The sequence below is a fragment of the Phoca vitulina genome, unplaced genomic scaffold (assembly GCF_004348235.1).
Source record: "Phoca vitulina isolate PV1807 unplaced genomic scaffold, GSC_HSeal_1.0 scaffold6, whole genome shotgun sequence".
In the NCBI taxonomy this organism is placed as follows: Eukaryota; Metazoa; Chordata; class Mammalia; order Carnivora; family Phocidae; genus Phoca; species Phoca vitulina.
The window spans coordinates 68000104-68022283 of record NW_022589709.1 but is presented as its reverse complement, the minus strand read 5'-3'; the positions used below and the strand labels follow the sequence as shown (position 1 = coordinate 68022283).

At 39.2% G+C, this 22180-nt stretch overlaps 1 protein-coding gene across 2 annotated transcripts in view; it reads left to right on the top strand.

Annotated features, from left to right (window-relative positions):
• Positions 1–22180, top strand: part of SPINK5 (serine peptidase inhibitor Kazal type 5) — a 74490-nt gene that overhangs the window by 33775 nt on the left and 18535 nt on the right. For both annotated transcript variants that reach the window (XM_032403517.1, XM_032403516.1), the window contains exons 11-23: positions 934–1061; positions 2309–2390; positions 3753–3880; positions 5592–5673; positions 6008–6135; positions 9152–9200; positions 10939–11066; positions 13270–13360; positions 15752–15879; positions 16527–16593; positions 17604–17731; positions 19452–19554; positions 20953–21080. In XM_032403517.1, the coding sequence (XP_032259408.1) occupies positions 934–1061; positions 2309–2390; positions 3753–3880; positions 5592–5673; positions 6008–6135; positions 9152–9200; positions 10939–11066; positions 13270–13360; positions 15752–15879; positions 16527–16593; positions 17604–17731; positions 19452–19554; positions 20953–21080 (1370 nt within the window). The remainder of the gene's footprint in view (positions 1–933; positions 1062–2308; positions 2391–3752; positions 3881–5591; positions 5674–6007; positions 6136–9151; positions 9201–10938; positions 11067–13269; positions 13361–15751; positions 15880–16526; positions 16594–17603; positions 17732–19451; positions 19555–20952; positions 21081–22180) is intronic.

The following is a 22180-nucleotide window of genomic DNA, read 5'->3' as shown; positions in this document are numbered from 1 at the left end:
TCCCCACGTATCTGGCTGGCTGGGTGGTCTTTCTAAAACAGATTTGCTTATGTTCTTCTCTTCTATAAATATTTATCATTTTCCAATTTCCTAAGAATAAAGTCCAAATTCCCTTCTAGGTTCAGTGATCTAGTTTTGACTTATCTTCAAGGTCTCCTTTTTGACCCCTTCCCAAACCTTCCTCTCTTTATCCAGCTAATTCTTCCTGACAATAATAGATGATCTCAAGATAACATGGTCTTTTATGTCCCTCTGTCTTTGCATATATGTTGTAATTCCTCCTGGAGGACCTTTTTGCCATATTGTTTACCTGGACACATCCTAAAGATAGAGACCTCAGCTATAAACTCTTCTCTGTACTTCCATAAATCATTCTTCCCTTTGTGCTTGTACAAATTTAACTCAGACCTGTGTCATATCTCTCAGCTTTTTATATTGCAATTCCTTATCCTGTCCACTTGAGTGATAAAAGAGCTAAATCACATTTATAGTCATATCCCCTTAATACATTTGCTGAATACTTAAATGGGTAACTATTACATGGAGAGAAATATCACAAAATTTGGGGATGATCCTAAATCCTATAAGTTTTATTTTTTATCCTTAGTTCCTCTTCTTTGATATCTTTAATTAACAGCATCTAAAATGTATAAACAGAGGGCGTCGTGGGTGGCTCAGTTGGTTAAGCATCCGACTCTTGATTTTGGCTCAGGTCCTGATCTCAGGGTCGTGAGATCGAGCCCTGCATTGGGCCCCACGCTCAGCATGGAGTCTGCTTGAGATTCTCTCTCTCTCTCCCTCTGCTCTTCCCCTCCCAACTCACTCTCGTACTCTCTCTGTCTCTCTCAAATAAATAAATAAAATCTTTTTAAAAATAAAATGAATAAACAGAATAGATAACTATATCTAAACTGTCTCATTTTCATTATTTAGAAACTCTGCAGTGAATATCAGGATCGTGCAAAGAATGGAATACTTTTCTGTACCAGAGAAAATGACCCTGTTCGTGGTCCAGATGGGAAAATGCATGGAAACTTGTGTTCCATGTGTCAAGCCTTCTAGTGAGTATAGAATGTCAGAGTGTCTAAAGAATGCCAAAGAGAAAGGACCTTACAGAGAGTCTAATAGAACTATTTACTTCCATAAGTGGGGAAACTGGGGCTCAAAATAGGGAAGGGAGTTGAATAAGTTGAATACTTACATTGAGAATGTTAGCAAGAGAGCTGGGAGAAGGACCTAGAGCTATTTACTCCAATATGTCTGCTTCCTTGACACTCATTCTCTTACCACTGGAACATCCTGACAGCCTTGAGCTTGTGCAAATATCACATTGTCCATACTGCTGAAGCTTCATATGTGAACCTGTGGTACAAGTTTACAGGCATCTCATCTTCCAAAGAGGTTAGGGCCCAAAGTAAGCACTTAATGCAGATATTGATTATTAGAGTTAATGTTGCCCATCAAATAATCATGAACGCTTACAAAATTAAATATTACTTTATATAATGTGACATTTCTCAATAAGTTAGAATTGACAGTTTGCTTTCAAAATTTGGAACTACTCCCAGTTTATTTGATTGAACTCAGATTAAGTAGTTGATTTACATTTTGAATCTATGGTCTTTTGTTTTGATTGATAGCCTTGTGTGGTTGAAATAGCGTCAGTTAACCATACATACCATGCAATTCTATTGTGCAAAGCAAATATAGGCTCATTTGGTTTATCAATGTATGGAAATTATTGGCCTTTTTCACCTGCACTCTATTTTGTCTTTAGATAACACAGCCATGAGTAAGCAATACATTTAAGGTGAATTAATAAAGCTAGGGTGTCCATGATGTGATAGACTATAGACTTGAGAGAAGGGACCTTGGTTAATTGTAGTCCTGTCCTAAAAGTATAGCCAAAGCCCTCTCTGCTTCAGACAAGGGGACCAGTCAGTGTGCTTTGTAAAAGCCACTTTCAGTCTCTAGGTATAACGTTACAAGGGTACTAGTTTTGATATCTCCTTGATGGACATTGATGGTATTTCTTTTCTGATCACAGGCAAGAAAGGTATTTTATAGAAAGCAAGCTTTCCAGATCCACAATCACTGTCTTTCTTTCAATGTTAAGCAAAAAGTATAAAGAAGTTATGGTATCTTACCATACTGGAGGCTGTTTTGTTGCTTCTCATCGGTATGTAGTGATAAAAGGACAAAATTGCTCTTTCTAAGGAGGGAGGACAGATTAGCAATGCAAGAATGTGGACAAATAATTGCCTGTACTTGGTCCAATGGATTCTTCTCATTTTTTTCTCTCATTTAGCCAAGCAGAAGCTGAGGAAAAGAAAAAGGCTGAAGCAGAAGCAAAAAATAAAAGAGAATCTGAAAAAACACCCTTATGTGGAGTGAGTGGAATCCACCCATTGAGTCCTACTTGGCATTCTAACTTGAACATATTTCAGAGTCTAAAGGGTGGAATATTTTCCAGTAAAAAAATCACCAGGAAATCCTAACCCTTTAATCTGGAGATGACACTGAGATGAATCCCATGGGAACTTGATCAGTGCTTGCTGCTTCCAAGACTAACCCTGTGGAGTAAAAATTATTTGAAGTCTGAAAAAACTGGGTTCTAGCACTGGTTTCATCACTTACAGACTGTGTTAGCTTTTGCAAACCACTTCCCACATATTCCCATATATTTTCTACATATGAATTTTTGAAATTTCACATTTGAATTGGGATAAAAATACCTTCATTCTGCACACAGAAAGCCTGCTTTTTAGCTCTGAAATGTTACCATATTTGTTTCCATAGCCTTCTATAAGTTGTTACTGCTTATTATTTAGAAGATGAAAGTCTTCTACTTTTCCCGCTAGGTTCTATTCTTTCCATTATCCAACTATGCTCCCTAACAGAGCTAGAGTAAAGCTTCACAATATTAATCAGATCGCAATACCGTTCTGCTTAAAAGCCACAAATGGCTCATCATAAACTATAGGATATAATTCAATCTCCTTATCTCCCTTCTTATTTGGCTTACCTTCATTCAGAAATTTATGTTCTGCTATATGCCCGTGTGGTTTCCTACTTTATTTCCCAACTTAATGGTCTTGTATGCATATTCCCCAATCCCCTTCTTATCCATGAAAATGCTGTTTACTCTTCAGTCTCACTCAAATTATTCTTGTTATGTGACATCTTCCCTGGTTTTCACAGTCAGATCTCATGGTCCCAACCTCTATGTTCTCAGATTTTCTTGTACCTGTATGTTTGCACTTATTTTATTCCTCCAAAAATTTTTTTAAGATTTTGTTTATTTGCGAGAGAGAGGGAGAGCACGGGAGAGAGAGCATGAGCAGGCGGAGGGGCAGAGGGAGAGGGAGAAGCAGGCTCCCCACTGAGCCAGGAGCCTGACCTGGGGCTCCATCCCAGAACCCTGGGATCATGACCTGAGCTGAAGGCACACCCTTAATCGACTGAGCCACCCAGGCTCCCCTGCCCTTATTTCAGTGTGTTTAGATTATAGTGGAGTTTACTTGTCCACCTCTTTTCTTATATTGTGACATCCCATTATGTCTTATTTGTTCCCATCTCTTAGCAAATGGTGAGTTCTGTTTGTTGAATTAAATTTTACATTTGAGAGAAACACAACTAAAGTCCTGGTGTCAAAGAAGCATAACATTAGTTTCTGCCAATGTTGATGTTCCAATCTTCTGCTTGGAATAGGAACAAAATGTATCCCTAGCTTGCTTTCTCTATCCTGGCAGGAGCTGTGCAGTGAATACCGCAAGCTTGTGAGGAATGGAAAACTCCCCTGCACGCGAGAGAACGACCCCATCCAGGGCCCCGATGGGAAAATGTATGGCAACACCTGCTCCATGTGTGAGGTGTTCTTGTGAGTAGCGCTGCACCTGGGGAAATGAGGGAGCGTTTTGTCCTTTCTGCTTCATTTTGTATTTTTTTAATTTTAACTTTGTTATATTTTATTTCTTAAATTGTGTTTAATTCTTGTCAATGGCATTTTTGCACAATGTCATAATTATCAAAGAATAATTCCTGCTCTGTCCTGAGAGAGGGGCCGTGCTGTCCACAAGTAGCTGCTTCTCTTACCCTTCTCATGCAGTCTGTCTTGGTCTCTGAGGTGCCCTGGGTACTTCAGCCTCGTCCCCGTGTCCTAGGATTCTCTCAGTCATGTCATGTTCTTGACTAGAGGTTGGTTGTTCTGGTGAGGGGAAGGGAAGTTAGGAACCACCTACGTTGCCATCATGGTGACATTACTCCTAACGAACTCCAAAGAATCAATCACTGGTTGAGTTCCTGTGGAAGTGTACAGGATGTAAAACAAGGATCTTACCCTTGCAGAGAGGGCTGTGAAGTCACCTGAAATCACACAACACATCACAAAGCAAACATATAAATATGCAAAACGGTACATTAATTCATACACAGGACCTGGGGGAATGACTTGGAATAGGAATGATGAGTATCTGGTGGAGTGAACCCCTCCCATGTGTCTCGTGAACACAGCTTGAACAGCTGTGGCAAAGCCTACTCTACGGCCCTAACCCCACACTTTCTCCTTCATGGTGATCAGCACTTTGCTTCGTAGCACAAAACACAGTTAGTAGGGGTAAATTGATATGTGTGACTATATGTTCACCGTCTCTCTCTTGTACTAGACAATTGTTGTTGTTATGGAAGGGATTCTAGAAAATGTAAGCAGTGAGTTCAGATTAACTTTCTGCTTCATTTCTGTGTTCCATTATGAGAGGACCACTTCAGCAGGAAAGCAAAAGCACGCTTAGGATAAAAACCATGTAAGGCTTGGTACATTTAGCAAAGGGGGAGTCATGGTCTTGAAATATCCAAGTAGCTTTTGTTTTATCAATACTAGTTCCAGGTTGTCTCTGTGGATGAAAGTGGAAACAATGAGTGAAAGCTCTGGAAGGGGTCTGGCTCAATGCCAGGAGCAACTTCCTAACAGTCTGAGGACTTCAAGGGTAGAATGACCTATGTGGGGTTTCAAGGATGATACAAGGTAGAGAATTTACTAGCGGATTAAAGCAAAACTAGACAGTAATCAGACATACTGAGTATTAGAAGTCATGAGTAGTGGAAGATCAAAAAACTTCCTCTGGATTAGGATTTAAATCTGTAGTGTACATTTGTTAGTTCTGTGTCCTTGGGAAAGTGATCCATTCTGTCAGTTTTCTCATTTGTAAATGGGGTTATAATAGTAGTTTTGTAACATGCAGTTGGGAAGACTTCATGGAATAAGCCCCAGGTCAGGCACATAGTAAGAGTTTAGTTAAGGTTTTTTTTTTTTTTTTTTTTTTTTTTTTTTTAAAGAGAGAGAGTGAGCACAAGCAGGGGAGGAAGGTGGTGAGGAGCAGAGGGAGAGGGAGCAGGGAGCCCAATGTAGGGCTCGATCCCAGGACCCTAGGATCATGACCTGAGCTGAAGGCAGACGTTTAACTGACTGAGCCAACCAGGCACCCCAGAATTTAATAAGTATTAACTGTCATAATTAAATTATATTTGAGGTCACTTTCAACCTGGACATTCTATGATCCTTACTGATCTCCTTTTTAATCATTCTTTTTTAGCCAAACAGAGGAAGAAGAAAAGAAAAAGAAGGAAAGTGAATCAAGAAATAAGAGAGAATTTGAGAACACAGCTCCTTTTGAGGTGAGGGGAACTTCTCCAAAAGTCAGAGGCATGTGGACCTGGGCTCCATAGATGGCATTCAGAAAACTCATAAATCCCCTGAAACTGTAGGAAATATTTGTACAGTTTGTTTGTTTATATGTGAGCACATACCCATGTGCATATGTGACTATTTCTAGCTTTAGGTTGTGTAACTTTTATCATTTAAAAATAGTCATGTCTTCCCAGTTAAGAACTATTCTAAAATAAGCCAATTACTGATCCCCACTTAAGAAAAAAGTCTAAACTTCAGCTATTTTTCCAGTCTGACCCAACCTGTGTTCAAAACCTCAAACTTCCTTCCTCAATTTCACAGGAATTATGCAGTGACTACCGCAAATTAAGGAAGAATGGCCAGCTTCTCTGCACTCGAGAGAACGACCCCATCAAGGGCCCAGATGGGAAAATGCATGGCAACACCTGCTCCATGTGTGAGGCCTTCTTGTGAGTAGAGCTCAGGACTTTAGAAGGAGAGGGAGAAGGAACTGAGGGAAGTTTTCAAACAATGGCAAATAATGCATTTTCCTCTTCAGGACAATGGTCATTTTTGGGTGTCACACTTAAATGAACTAAAATTTAAAAAAAAAAAAAAAAACCCACACACAAGAAAACACAAAACCAAAAAGCAAGTGGAGAGCTTTCAGATGATGATTATTGTGATCTAAAGAGAGCCATAATATTTTTTTTTATTTTGAAGTTCTTTTAACTGTCTTTTCTTTTAGAATATTTTAGAGGTAACTCAAGATCTTTTATTCAGAGAAGAGATTACTCTATGATAACCATACGAATTGCTCTTAGTTTTCTGAAGGATTATCAGCTAAAATAAGAAATGGCTGAGATTACATATAAAATATCATTATGGTGCATGGAAAATTTTAGGGGAAAGGTTTTGTTTTGTTTTGTTTTAGTTTACTACCTTTCTTCTTACTTACTCTGTGTGACCTAATGGAGTAGAATTAAATGGATGAGAGCTTTAGGGACATAGATTTGGGTGCAGCATGAAGATGTACTTTGTAATAGTTGACATAGGTAAAGCCTGCTTTAGAAATGGTAAAAGTTGGATGCTCATTTTCAGGGGAGTAAAATACAACTGTAGAATAAATGACACGATGTATCCTCTCAAAAAAAGTCTATGATAATCCTTAAGGTTTTTTGTTTTTGTTTTTGTTTTTTTAAGATTTCACTTATTCATCTGACAGAGAGAGACACAGCGAGAGAGGGAACACAAGCAGGGGGAGTGGGAGAGGGAGAAGCAGGCTTCCCGTGGAGCAGGGAGCCCGATGTGGGGCTTGATCCAAAGACCCCGGGATCACAACCTGAGCCAAAGGCAGACGCCTAATGACTGAGCCACCCAGGCGCCCTATTCCTTAAGGCTTTTGATCTTATTCCCAAGGGATACTCCAGTTGATTTTCTATATACTCAGAATCTCTGAAAGGTTTCAGTCATTCAGTCTTCCTGGTGGAGAGCATTTCAACCCTGAAGATTTGTCCTTTAGTGTTTGGGCATGGAAGCACTGAAAACCAAATCATCATAAGCAACATTTATTGAATGCATGTAATTGTCATATACTTGCTAAAAGCTTTGCTACTTAATCCCACTTAATCTTCACAATAAACATATGAAGTGGGTCTTTCTTGTATTATCACAAGTTACAGATGACAGCATAAAGGCCCAGAGAAGTTGGGAATGGTAGAAGTATCAGTGCAGGGGAAAAAAATGAAGAAAATGATGTTTTCCACTGTATGCTGTAGACATAATATAATCATTTAGCAATGCCATTATAACTTCTGGCGATTAATTATATTTGCCTGAAGTTAGGCTTGTTTCTGTCTGGTTTTCTTTACCTTGACATTCATCTTTCAGTGACAAGGAAGTAATTCTGCCACCTAGTGGTCAGCTGTGCTACTTCCTCTGATAAAGTTCCCAGTATGGAAAGAAAATGCTTCTTAAAATTTTTAGTCAACGTAGAGTCATGGTAAAGCTTAGATTAGTTTCCATGTAAAGAAGTATGAGGAACCTCACAATTTTGGAGCTATTTTAGTAATTTTCTCCCATCACTGTAAAAATTCCTTATCAAAAAGAAATAAAGATTTACTATGTCATATTTTGTGGGTATGTTAGCAAAGGCTCTTGTCTTTTTTTGAGAATCATTTTTCCCTCCATAGCCTTTTTTTGCACACTGTCATACCATATGCAAACTGTCTTTTCACCTTTTTTAAAAAAAATATTTTATTTATCCATTTGAGAGAGAGAGAGCATGAACAGGGGGAAGGGGCAGAGGGAGAGAGAGAAGCAGACTCCCTGCTGAGGCTCAATCCCAGGAGCCCAGAGATCATGACCTCAGCTGAAAGCAGATGCTTAACCTACTGAGCCACCCAGGCGGCCTGTCTTTTCACCTTTTTTTTTTTAAGATTTTATTTATTTACTTGACAGAGAGAGACGCAGTGAGAGAGGGAACACAAGCAGGGGGAGTGGGAGAGGGAGAAGCAGGTCCCGCTGAGCAGGGAGCCTGATGCGGGGCTTGATCTCAGGACCCTGGGATCATGACCTGAGCCGAAGGCAAACGCTTAACGACTGAGCCACCCAGGTATCTTTTCACCTTTTAAAAAAGTTTTAATTTGATCAATGAATGAGCAATTCTTACGTTGATTGAAACATAACATTTTTACATATTATTTACACATTTTTACATTTTAAAATGAAAACTTTTTACATATTTAACAAGATTAAATTGTTTAGATTATAGATCCAGTTGTGCTACACTTGATTTGCAACACTGTTAGTTATCAAAAATGGTTAAGAGCTATCACCCTCACTTCATTTCCATCATATACCTTTTTTTTGGAGGGTTCACTCTTAATGATAATCACAGTGATGAAGATAGCGATCACTTATATCACTTTTATCAATCATTTCATTATGTACCAGATCCTTCCTCTAGTTGCTTTACATGTATCAACTCATTTAATGCTCACAACAATCCTATGAGAAGAATGTGGTTACTACTCCTCCCGTCCCTCCCTTCCCCTTCCGTATTTAAAGATGAGGAAGGCACAGAGAGGTTTAGACATTTCTTGTGTTCCTTATGGCTCCGGACTCTGTCCTCTTAACCACCATGCTATACTGCCTCCCAGAAGCCAAATATTAGCACTTTCTCGAGAGCTGTGGCAGATGCAAAATAATCAGCCAATAGGAAAGTATTACTACAATGTTCTTGCTGAGGAGCTAAATGGGTTTACTCATTAAGGGACTTTTTCTTGCACACTATTCTCTTGAGGTGAAGTAAATAATTTCAGTTTATTATCCAATAAAATTACAAATTGCTGTGAGTGGATCTTTGGGGGTGCTTGAGAATTGTCAAAGCAACGAATGATCCACCTGCAAATGTTAAGAATCTACTCTACTGTATTAAGACCCATTTCTTCTTTTCCCCTCTTTTTCTTCCCCTGATCCTTATAGTCAGCAAGAAGAAAGAGCAAGAGCAAAGGCTAAAAGAGAAGCTACAAAGGTAATTTTTCTCAGGACTGCTAATGTTATGCCTTGACAATTTTTTCTCCTTTAAGTATTCTAGATATCTCATTAGCACTAATGTTTTCCTTTTCAATTGCCATGCCTGAAATGAACAACAACAAAAAGCCTTTCACTTGTAAAAAGGGGTCTCAAGTAGAAGTTTCTAGAGTACCAATTTTATTGCATGATAATTCAAATTTTGAGTTTCATTTTATAAGAAGGAGAGGGTTATTAATTTACTCTGTAAGGCATATTCTCCATATTTGGCTTTTCTTATATTTCTGTTGTCACAAGTAACACCAACAAAATCTGTCTGTATGTGATGTCGGATTACTCTAATATGACGGCCATAAACAAGATTTGCCTTTATGGATCTTATTACCTAATAAATGCAAAGCATAAGCCTAATATTTATTTGGGGAAAGTTGACACAGTTTAAAAGTCTACCTTTAAACTGACTCACTTTCTCATGAACTTTCTTTCTGTTGGTTGAAACCATCTTTTTACTGGTAATTTAGAATTGAACACTTGTTTTATCCATAATATCTGATTAGCTGCTAAATCATCTTAGATTTTCCAATCAGTCTTAACACATTTCTCCTTCCCTCTGCTTATATTGTACCTCTCCTATTTGAAATCTGCATCCCCTATCCCTCTACTTTATCAAGGAGCTCCCAGGAAGGTGTCAGTTTCTCCAAGGACTCATACTTGTCCTCTCCTCCATATCTTTATTTCAAATATATCTTTATTTCTTAGTTTGAGCATGTTTTTCTTTTCTTTCTCAGCCTTCTAAAGACAAATCGAGATTCACCAATTTTTTTGCACATTCTTCTTATTTTAAATTTTCCAGCTTTATTGAGATATAATTGACATACAACATTGTGTAAGTTTAACATTGTGTATATTGTCTTGATTTGGTACACACATATATTGTAAAATGATACTCCATAGCGTTACCTAACACTTCCATCACATCACACTATGACATAAATACATTTCTTTCTGTGGTGAGAACATTTAGGATCTACTCTCTTAGCAACTTTCAAGTATACTGTATAGTATACTGTTATATTGTTAGCTATAATAACCATGCTCTAAAGCAGATCTCCAGAACTTAATTCATCTTATAACTGGAAATGTATACCATTTGACCAGCGTCTCCCTATTTCCCCCACCCCCCAGCCCCTGACAAACACCACTCTACTTTCTGTTTCTATGAGGTCAGCTTTTTCAGATTCCACATATGCGTGAGATCGTACCATAATTTTTTTTCTGTCTCCTTTATTTCACTTAGCAGTGTCCTCTAGTTTCATCCAAGTAGTTGCAGATGGCAGGATGTCCTTCCTTCTCATGAAGACTCAGCAATATTCTCAGTTCCTCCAGGAAGCCTCCTCTTCTAGGTCCATTGAACTCTCTCCCCTTCGATCTTTCATAGCTCTTATAGAGTGTGATATGTAACATAACACAAACATGTATATTGTTCTCTGCTAATTTTGTCAGTCTTCTTCTGCATCTAGAGTGGAAGCAGCCTCGGTAGAATGATGATGATAAATATTTCCAGATCCACTCTAGTGCAACGACAATTCTGAGTCCATGATGGAAGCTTTGTAAATACTTATCGATTTACTGCTTCCTGTCATCCCTTTTTGTTTTTCTTCTACTCCGCATCACTTATTCCTCAGAAGAGGCAAAGGTGCAGGAAGGGTAGACAGTCATTCTGAGAAAATATTTTCCAGGAGCTCTGCAGTGAATTTCGGAACCAAGTGAAGAATGGAATGCTTATATGTACCAGGGAGAATGACCCTGTCCATGGCCCCGATGGCAAAATGCACGGAAACAAGTGTGCCATGTGTGCAAGCCTATTGTGAGTACCTACCCTCACCTGTCCCACTGAATCTCTCATCATCAATCACGTTTGAGTCTCAGTTTCCTAGAAATGTGTAGAATATATATCGTGCTTGTATGCTACATAAGTTTAAAAGCACATGGACGTGGGAGGGATGGGGTGACTGGGTGATGGACACTGGGGAGGGTATGTGTTCTGGTAAGCGCTGTGAATTGTGCAAGACTGTTGAATCTCAGATCTGTACCTCTGAAACAAATAATGCAATATATGTTAAGAAAGAAAAAAAGAAGAAGAAGAATGTAGCAGGAGGGGAAGAATGAAGGGGGGGAAATCGGAGGGGGAGAAGAACCATGAGAGACGATGGACTCTGAAAAACAAACTGAGGGTTCTAGAGGGGAGGGGGGTGGGAGGATGGGTTAGCCTGGTGATGGGTATTGAGGAGGGCACGTTCTGCATGGAGCACTGGGTGTTATGCACAAACAATGAATCATGGAACACTATATCTAAAACTAATGATGTAATGTATGGGGATTAACATAACAATAAAAAATTTAAAAAAAAAAGCACATGGACAATTCATGAAGTAATAATGAATCATACAGTGACAATGTGATTCTCTATCCAGTTATCCTTTTTTTAAAATTTTTAAAAATATTTTATTTATTTACTCATGAGAGACAGAGAGAGAGGCAGAGGCAGAGGCAGAGGGAGAAACAGGCTCCCCAAGGAGCAGGGAGCCCAATGTGGGACTCGATTCCAGGACCCCGGGATCATGACCTGAGCCGAAGGCAGATGCTTAACCATCTGAGCCACCCAGGTGCCTTCTATCCAGTTATCCTTCTGTCCTCTAGTTAAGTCATGGGAAAGTCTTAATTTATATTTTTAACACTAGATAATCATCATTCATAACTGAAAACAGAAGTTTGATGATCTGGATGCAGTGATATCTTTGTCTCTCTCTCTCTCCCTCACTGACATTTTATGATTCTGTGAATATATTCAGCTATTGGCTAAGAGAAAACCAGTTGGACAGAAGTTTATGAGGCCAGTACAAGAAGTGTTAAAATAACCTGAATGAGAAAAGGAATGGAGAAGGTTGCATTTATCTCTTCAGGGACATTACTGTGCACAGCTGAAATAACACTTTGATAAGTGGTTTAGTATAGAGAGTCAAACCTCTAAGAGGTGAGCCCATACATTAGATGTTTATTGAAATGTCTTCTTGTGAGCCAAATCCAGGGACTTTTAGGCCATTGTTTTGGTGAGTGGGACCAAAGCTCCATTGTGTGAGACAGTCTAGGAGAAATTGATTATTACCTCCTCAGGTTCTCCTCCTTCTTAGATTCCTAATCTTCTACAGAGTCTCAAGCTAAGGTAGATGTTTAAATAATATCTGTTGAAAAGGTGCAAGGTTATTGTTGTCCCTTAACTTTCATATGTCCTTGTCCAATCTCAGGTATATGCACATAGTTCCTTGAAGGAGAGACTGAAAGACTAAGCCAGTAGTGTACACAGTGGCCTGAGAGTCAGGAAATCAAGGCTCTTTTCTCACTTGATCCATTGTCCATGCTGTGGTGATGACTAGATGGGATGATCAGTGCTACAGATTTTCCAGCTTTGATAAACTGTGTACCAGTAGAAAATAGCAAGAAAGCCAGAAGCTTAGGCTCATGATCAACCTAAAATATTAATTGTTGAATCTTATTGGACTTGGATCATTATTCTAAAACTTGAACTTCAACCTGAATATTAATTCCCTTAAAATAATATCTAAAAAAATAATTTTATAGTGAAACATGGTTTATTTTGATTATGGGCCCATTGTCTGACTTGGTATCACCTCTGGCTTTCATCACTGATATGGTTGTTATTTACAAAGGAAAAGTTGCACAATTTTAAAAAATCAAGGTAACTGTGGCTTCTTTCAGATCATTGAAATCACTGATTGATGGGATAAGACTGATGGAATCAAGACTACTTGAGGGTCTCATACTGATAAAAGATCATGCTAGTTTTTTTTTTAAGGTGGATTGTATTTTATTATTCTTTTGTTTATTATCTGCATTGTTGGGCACAGTGATAGTATCTCTTAGACTGGATAAATTTTTACTGAAGAGTGAATCTGACCTTGTCTGGAAGATCCTCATCCCTTTTTAAAATACATTATCATAGACAATGGGAAATTGTACTTAGCTTGTATCTTCTTTGTTTTTAATTGCAGCAAACTTGAAGAAGAAGAAGAGAAGAAAAATAATGGCAAGGAAGGAAAGGACAAAGCACAGGCTGATAAAGTGAGAAGAGAAGCAGCACAGGTAAATGTTTTAGATATTAGAACCACATAAATATTCCATTCCCCTGGACAAGCCTCCCACTCCCACCTCCTCATCCCAGTGTCCTTAGTGACTTTGCAGACTGAGAACATGTATTTGGATCCTTGTGTATAAGAGGATTCCTTCTTCCCATTCACACCAAATCTGATTTAGTTGCTTGTGCATTTGAGAAGAGGTCAGTCATCATTTTCTCCACTGACCATGTGAATTGTATTATCCCAAAAAAAGAAGTGTATACAGATGGCTATCTTGTTATCTGAATACAAACCAATAGAGGCAGATTTCAGATTTTTCTCTGTATCTTTTTATATAAGGATGATTAGTTCAAAACAAGTAAAACAAAACAAACAAACAAATCTAAGTTTTAATCCCAATTAATTTTCTGTGAGATTTTGGGAAAATTACTTAACAGCATTTTTGAACCTTGGGTTTACATTCTCACATGATGATGATGATGATGATGATGATGATGATGATGTTGATGGCTATTAATTATTTAATTGCTGCTATATGCCATATGGTATAGCAATTTTAGGACTGATCTTTGTAGTAACCATTCAAGGTATGTATTATTGTCTATATTTTATAGAAGAGGACTCAGAGGCTCAGATAAGAAGTTAGGAGATATATATAGTTAATAATTTGAGAGCTAGCAATTAGAACACAAGTTCTGGCTATAATGCCCATGATACACCTTAGATCTTGCACCCTGTCACCATTTGTAAGATTCCTACAGGGCGCGCCTCAGGTCTTCATTTCTCCTCTCCTGTATCCTTTTATAATTTGGAAGACCTGACTTCTTACTGTTCTCCCTGCTCTCACCTTTGTTCCCTACAATCTACCCTCAACTCAGAAACCAAAGTAATTATTTAAAAACATAAGGGAGGTTATGCCACCCAGTGGCTTCTCATCTCACACAGAGTAAGAAACTAGGTCCTTCTAGTGGCTTACAATACCATGCGTGATCTGACCTCTGCCACCTCTCAGACCTCATTTCCTACTTTCTACCCATTGCCATCCTTGTGCTGCCTTGTTGCTTCTTGGACACGCCAAGCATTGATTCAAGGTATCCCATCTTATGGACTCAGTCACATTATGGTTAAAAACTTGAACTCTGGACTCACACTGCCAGGGCTCAAATACTGCCTGTGTCTCCCTTCCAGTAAGGCAGACAGTTTTGTGTCTTACCTTCTTCACTTATAAAATATTATTATGTATATTATTTTTATGAAGTCCTGAGAAACTTATCCATGTATATCAGCACAGCCCCTCACATGCCTTAAGTCTTCAGTATTATACATGCAATGAACTTTACTTTCTGTATGGTCCCCTCATACTCAGACCTGACTATCCCTTTCTTCTGTCAAAATTCTGGCCACTTTTCATGGCTCAGAATAACTATTAGCTGCTCTCCAAAGCTTTTCCCCATTTATACAATATACTTAATAACTCTGTCATCTATTATGCCAGCAATTTTCCTTTATTCCTCAATTATATAATTTGTTTTATTCTAACTTATAGATACTTCTATGCACTTTCTCCAAAGACTCTAAATACTCTGTACTTGGTTTTTATGGTTGCTCTAACAGATTACCACAAACCTGGTGGCCTAAAGCAACACAAACTTACTATCTTTGGTTTTTATATTAGAAGTCTGACCTGGGTCTCACTGAGCTAAATCAAAGGGTTGGTAGGGCTGTGTTCCTTTCTGGAATCTATAGGGGAGAATTTCTCTTTGCTTTTTCTCACTTCTAGAAGCCATCGTGCTCCTCAGCCCTTGGACCCTTTCCATCATCTTAAAGCCAACAACATCATGTCTCTGACTGTTCTTCTGCAGTCATAATGCCCTCTCATTCCCTCCTGTCTCACTCTTCCAATTGTAAGGACTGACCCCTGCAGTTACATTGGGGACATAGGAGAATCCAGGAGAATCTCCCCATCTCGAGGTTCTTAACTTAATTATATCCGCAAAGTCCCTTTTGCCCTGTAAGGTAATATATTCACAGGATCTGGATATTAGGACTTGGACAAATTTGGGGGGTAGGAGTTTTATTCTGCCAATCACAATTTTTTTTTTTTTTTACAAAAGGAACAATAGATGATTCTTCTTCATATATCTTACAGTACCTAACCCAGAATAATATTTGAGTTGAATTGAAGTTTTTCTAATGAGATCAGTAACGTAATCTTATTTTCCAGATAACGTGTGAGCTAGGCCCCTGAAGAGTATCTTGGTAACATTGACCTCCTACATCACCATTTTGATGTATCCGTTATGTTTGGGAACATTCTATCATAGTTTTCAGAGGGGTAATGTGGAAGAGTTCTCCGATATTTAGTTACCTGATTCTTAAATCCACCCTCACCTGACAGGAGCTGTGCCATGAATACCGTAACTCTGTGAGAAACGGTCGACTCCCCTGCACCAAAGAGAACGACCCCATTGAAGGCCCAGATGGGAAAATGCATGGCAACACCTGCTCCATGTGTGAGGCCTTCTTGTGAGTAGAGCCACAGCCACTGCCGCTGAGTGTGGAGAAGATAGGCCTGCGGCAGGCAAGGGACATCATACCGAAGGTTTTCTCTAGGAAGTCGCTATGGAAGCTATCTTTGCATGGAGTTCAAGGATTTACAGTTATAAAGCCATATACTTTGCACATTTCTTTGAGGTATTCTTAGTGTTTGAAAATGTCCTTGAATTTGCTCCAGGGAGGACCATGTGCTCACAGCAGATTCCCCCAGAGTTAATGGCATACAAGGACTGGGATACCTGTTCTCTACATACATACTACCATGAATAATCCAAAGATGTGATCACTGGGCACTATCAAATTGAACATTTGCTAACATCTAGTAAATATTTTCAAGCATCCTCATTGCTTTCTGGGAAAAAGGACAATATCTTTATTTTCCAGAAGAACGTAGTGCTAAAAATTTGTTGATTGGTTTGCTATGACGCTGTGTCTTATTCTTTAAGCAAAGTTAAAAACAAAAAACAATATGGAGAGCAGTGCATTTACCTTTCTACTCCCAAACTCAGTTTGTAGAGGTACGGAAATAATGAGATATTTCTATCTAGAGAGATTTCCCCTTTAGAATAATAGGTACTGGGTGCCAGGAATGATTCTCCCCTCTCCCCCTCCTACAGCCAGCAAGAAGCAAAAGAAAAAGAAGAAGCTGAATCCAGAACAAAAGCTAAGAGAGAAGCTGAAAAGGTAGTTGTCCTAGAAGGTTAATATCACAGTGAAGGATGAGGTTTTGCAGTTTCTCTGTAAAAAAAAAACAACACATGGAATTACCAAAAGCCTATGTAAGAGAACTCAAGGTTCATCTAATCTAGGAATTGATAGAATTTTCTTAAAGGACCAAATAGTAGACATTTGAATGGTTGTGGCCGTTCGGTCTCTGTCCCAACACTATTGTCACAGCTGTAAAAGCAGCCACAGGTAATATGCAGATAAATGGGCATGGATGTGTTCCAAGAAGACTTTATTTACAAAACTAGGTGGTGGGCCAGAGTTTGCTTACAGGCCATAGTTTGCAAACATCTGATCTACCTCATTCCTGTGTTTTTAAATGGAAGATTTAAAACCCAGAGAGAAGGAAGAAGTTGCAATGGGACTATCGGCATCAGATTCCACATCTTCGTATTTCAAAGTTCTCACAACTGAAAAATGAAAACAAAAGAGTTCAAACCTAGACCTCCAGACACCAAATCTAGCGTAATTCCTAACCCACTATGTCGTTTTGAATGACCACATTGGGTCACATCAGTTATGTTCCTCACTTTGTCTTTAATTATTTCTGGTGCCAGCATTTTGGGGAAAATAAAAATAGTACATTGGGCACACTAGAACATTCTAGGATATTTTCTTCGTTTCAAAAAGGTTGATTCCAAGTAGATTTTTTTCAGGTTTGTGGTCATTTGCTTGCCCCCATCAAAGATGAGCGGCCAGTTCTCCAAGAACCCAGGTTATTAAGGGATTCTTTCTTATGTGTGGGTGCAGATTCAGTCTGGATTTGGGGGCTAAATCTCAAGGAAAAAGAAAGAGAATCTTCTTTTTAAGTCATGTGTGTTTAGTAGGAATTGAATGAAACAATTGCCAGGAATAAAAATACCCAGAGGTCATTTTCTGTTCCTGTTTTACTAGGAAGCACTTGGAAGGAATCCAACAAAGTAATTTATACGAAAATACCCACGCTCTTGCCTTTTCTCCTCCTTTAGGATACATGCAGTGAATTTCGGAGCCTTTTGCAAAATGGAAATCTTTTCTGCACACGAGAAAATGATCCCGTGCGTGGCCCAGATGGCAAGACCCACGGCAACAAGTGTGCCATGTGTAAAGCTGTCTTGTGAGTGCACAAATGAGGCCCCTGCCGGGGGTTGGCAGAGTTGGGGAGACAGAGAGCCAGGAAGATAATGTCTATTGTGTTTGTCCTTTCTTTACATGTAAAGGGAGCAAATGATTCTCTGCAGAGCGTTTTCGGGCAAATCTTTCTTTATAAAGACCAAGATTCACAATTCTAGAAATAGACAATATATGACTAGGGTATTACATTCTCTATAAATTCTGGAGGAGAGCCCACCTATTAATAGATCACAACATCTTTCTTGGTAAAATTTTAAGTCCTTTGCTGTCTGATGGATCCCTTCTCTACATCACCTTTTAAATACCTCTGGGAAGATAAACATATTTTACTATCAGCCTAACTTTTCTACCTACGTTTTTGAAAATATCACATTTTTCACAAAATGAAAAATAGTTCTGTACAGAAAGCTCAGAAGTACACATAAAATATTTCAGTCATTCAATAGCCATTTATTGAACACCTACAATGTACAGTGTGAATAATGATTGTACATAGATGGATGAAATAGACATGGGTACAAGTTCATATAATAGGAAGGAGGATAGGAGCCTGGGTGACTCAGTCAGTTAAGTGTCCGACTCTTGGTTTCGGCTCAGATCATGATCTCAGGGTCCTGGGATCCAGCCCCACATCGGGCTCCACACTCAGTGGGGAGTCTGCTTCTCTCCTTCTTCCTCTGCCCTTCCCCCTGCTCTCTATCTAAAATAAATAAATAAAGCTTTAAAAAAATACGAAGGAGGAATTGCTAAATGATAAATGATGTATTCAATGGGTTCTAGTACTTCAGGGAAGGGAGAATTAATAGGAAGTTTTATGGGAGAGTAGAACTGGACTTTATAATTTGGATAAGATGTGAACAGGAAGGAATGAGAGGAGAAGAAGGAAAAAGCACAGGTAAAGCTCTAGAAGTAAGGAAACCGTATCAACAGTAAAGAGCAAGTCATTTAGTTTCGTTAGAACTTAGCCACTTTGCTGGGTTTGAATGCCAGATCAAGGACTTTGAAGTCAATCCTGTATATCGTGGGAAGCTGCTAAAATTTTTCAGGTAGGAGAGTAAGTGGCATAAATATGGTTCCTTTGGGAAGATTCGTATGTCGGCAGTAAAAAGGGAACAAAGAGAAGGAAGGGACTGAGATTCAGAATGCTGCTGGTGGTAGAAGGGGTTTGCAGGAATCCAGGAGCGATAACTAGAGTCAGAGAAACAGGAGAGAAGGTGAGATGTGAAATTAGTGTCATGCCGGCAACAGCTGTGGGAGCTGAGAGGCAGGAGCAGAGACAGCTCCAGGGTTTTGTTCTTCATGGAAGGTAGAGAGTCCAGGAGCAAGGGCACATTTGGTGGAAAAAGATAATTATTGTTGGACCTCTTGGCTCTGAGGTATTTGAGAAGAATCCAGCTGAGAGTCACAGTGAGCATTTATGAAGGGCTAGTAAAACGCTCCCGTGGTCTTGCTTATGTTTATGTACTTGGTTTTCCCCTACAACAGGGAGAGCTTTTCCAGGCAGAAGGACTCAAAAAAAAAAAAAAGAAGGACTCCACATAATTCGTCTTTCTGTTTTCAGAGGGCCTGCAACATGGTAGCTGTTCAGTAAATGCTGGTGAATTCTATACAAATCTAATTTGGTCACGGGAGGAGGAACTCGCAGAAACGTACCCCACTCTCTGTAATCTATTATTCCCTACCTCCCCCTTTCTAATTTCCAGCCAGAAAGAAGATGAAGAAAGAAAGAGAAAAGAAGATGAAGATCAGAGAAACGCGGTGGAGCATAGTTCCCACGGTGGCGGTGGCGGAGGAGGGAAAGCTCAGGTGAGAGAACCTCTAATTTGCACAGGCAGAGGGGACGCAAGTCACGGACAAGGGCACCCGTGGGAAAGGGGAACGGACGTCATGCTGGGTGTGAAGGCGTCCTTGGAAGGACAGGGCAGTTCCCCCCTTTAAACTGTAGGGTAATATCTCAGCAATTTTTCATCTCTCTAGGGCGCATTTTTTACTTCTTTAAACAAGGAAATAATTAACATGATGACGTCATCCGAGTCTCCTGACCCCTTTTTACAGAATGTAGCTCTCAGGCCAATAACTGATCACGGCAGAGACAGTGACATCAGCATGGGGACGTTCCCCGTCAGCATCTCATGCTCCTCCTTTCTCTTATTGTTCTCTCTTTCCCTCAGTGGAGCCACGGGTTAGAGGCAGATTTTCTGTTGGGATCCAAGGCAGCATAATACGGTGAAACTGCAGGGTTTTCAGAGCCAGATAGTTGGGGATATGATCCTGCCCCTGCGGCGCAGGACTTGTGCAGCTTGGAATAAATTAGTTCATCTCACTGAACTCTGGTTTCCCTTATTCACTCTTACAGGGAGAAAATAAAATAATTTAGGCAAGTTTTTAGCACATTTCCTGAGACATTTTGAAGGGTCAGAATGACAGTAATTGCCTGTAAACCCCCTCCTCCGGCGTGTGAACACCACTGCGTAAGACGACAGCCACTTGAGCTCTCTTCTTACTACCTTGGTATATCAGGACCATCTCTGTTGATAAATTCTGGCTATTCTGTTTTTCCATCTTTCTCGGTAAGGAGGCTACATCCTCACTCTCAAGGGCGAGAGCTGGTAAGGCCCTTTGTCTCTCCGCTCCACAGTTCGCTCAAGCCTCTTTTCCTTGGCATCTTGCATAACTTTATATTTCCCTCCAACATTTCTTTCTCCCTTTGATCTACACCAGAGGTCAGCAACTTCTCTTTTCTGTAAAGGCCAGATAGCAAATATTTTAGACATTCTGAGTCCTATAGTCTCTGTTGCTTTTGTTCAGTTCTGCCATTGTTGTCAGAAAGCAGCCATAATCCCTGAATGAGTGAAGGTGTGTTTCAAGTTTTATTTATAAAACCCCATATATAAAAACAGGCAGCAGGACAGATTAGTCCTGTAGGCTATAGTTTGCTGACCCTTCATGCTGTTAAATCCCAGCGAGCTTGATAATTTCCCTGTGTAGAACCTTAAAAGCAATATTATTATCCATGACAGCTGACTTAGAATATGGGTGATTCCAGTCCCCCTTTCTCTGTAGATAGCAGTACTAGGTGTTATATATAAGAGGAGGTAAATCAGAACTTTTCTTACTTAAATTGTTTTGAGTTAAGTTTGTTAAATTTAACAGCAATACAAGAGATCAGGTAATCTGGAGACCTACTCTCCTCTCCTTTTTCAGGACCAATGCGCAGAGTATCGGGACAAAACGCAAAATGGAAAACTCAGTTGTACTCGGGAGCGTGATCCTGTACGTGATGCTGATGGCAAGTCGTACAACAATAAGTGTACCATGTGTAAAGAGATACTGTAAGTACTTCTTTCCACTGGCAGTCCAAAAATTAGTCACCACTTCCTCCTGAATGACAGGCTCTTTCTCATTTACTTACAACTCCCTCCAGGAAAATTATTGTTTTTGTTAATTCCCAAGTATTGTCTCTTTCTCTTACATCCCCTAAGGAACAACAAGCCTTAGCAATGGCAGCTAATCAATGTCTGATTCCTACTCTAATTTTTCTGTCATAATTCTGTGACCTACAAATGCCATCATGGTAGATAATTGTGCTTTAGAACATATAATGCCTAAGTCCTATGGAGAATTTGTGAAGGTCATTTGGGATAGTTCACCAGCATAGTTTAAGAGGGTTGTTTCTTGTATGTATACAACACATTTATTGTATAATCCAGGGTGTGTTGCTTCTGTTTTCCCATGGTGAATGGTACTGAATTGGAGTGCTTTATTATCCAACTCAGCCACACGTGGTTTGTGTTACTGAGGCAAGTAACATAACCACTGCTGTATATTAAGGCAGTTTTCTAGGTGACCTTGATGGGTACTTGTAGTTCTAAAATTTGATGCCTATAGCACAATGCTATTGATTATGGCATTTAATTGGTATATACTTAATAAGTAATGCTTCTCCACACATATACCTGCTTCACCTTTCTCCTTGAAAAGAAATTATAATCTTGTGACAGTATAGGCCATGTGAGAAAATTTGATTAGTACAAATGTTGCATTTTACAGATGAGAAAACCTGAATTTTTTTTTTAAGTTCAAGGTCTCATGGGGGGAGTGAAGATAAAATTTTGCCATTGTTATCAGTGTCATCTATCTTATAAGATACTTATCTGGAGTATTTAACAAAACACAACACAAATGGAATATTTTTTATGATCTTTGGAAATCATTCATCTGACAATAAATGGTTTTTGACTCTCTGCTATGTAACAGGCACTACTCATGGACAAGCATTCTTGATGTGAGCAACAAAAGGTTCCTGCCATGGAACTATAATATAATACAGAAAAGACAGATTATAAATAAATAAGGAAATAACTATATAGCACAAAGTCAGATATTGATGAGGAAAATAAAAGAGAGTGAAGCAACAGAAAGGGATTGCAGT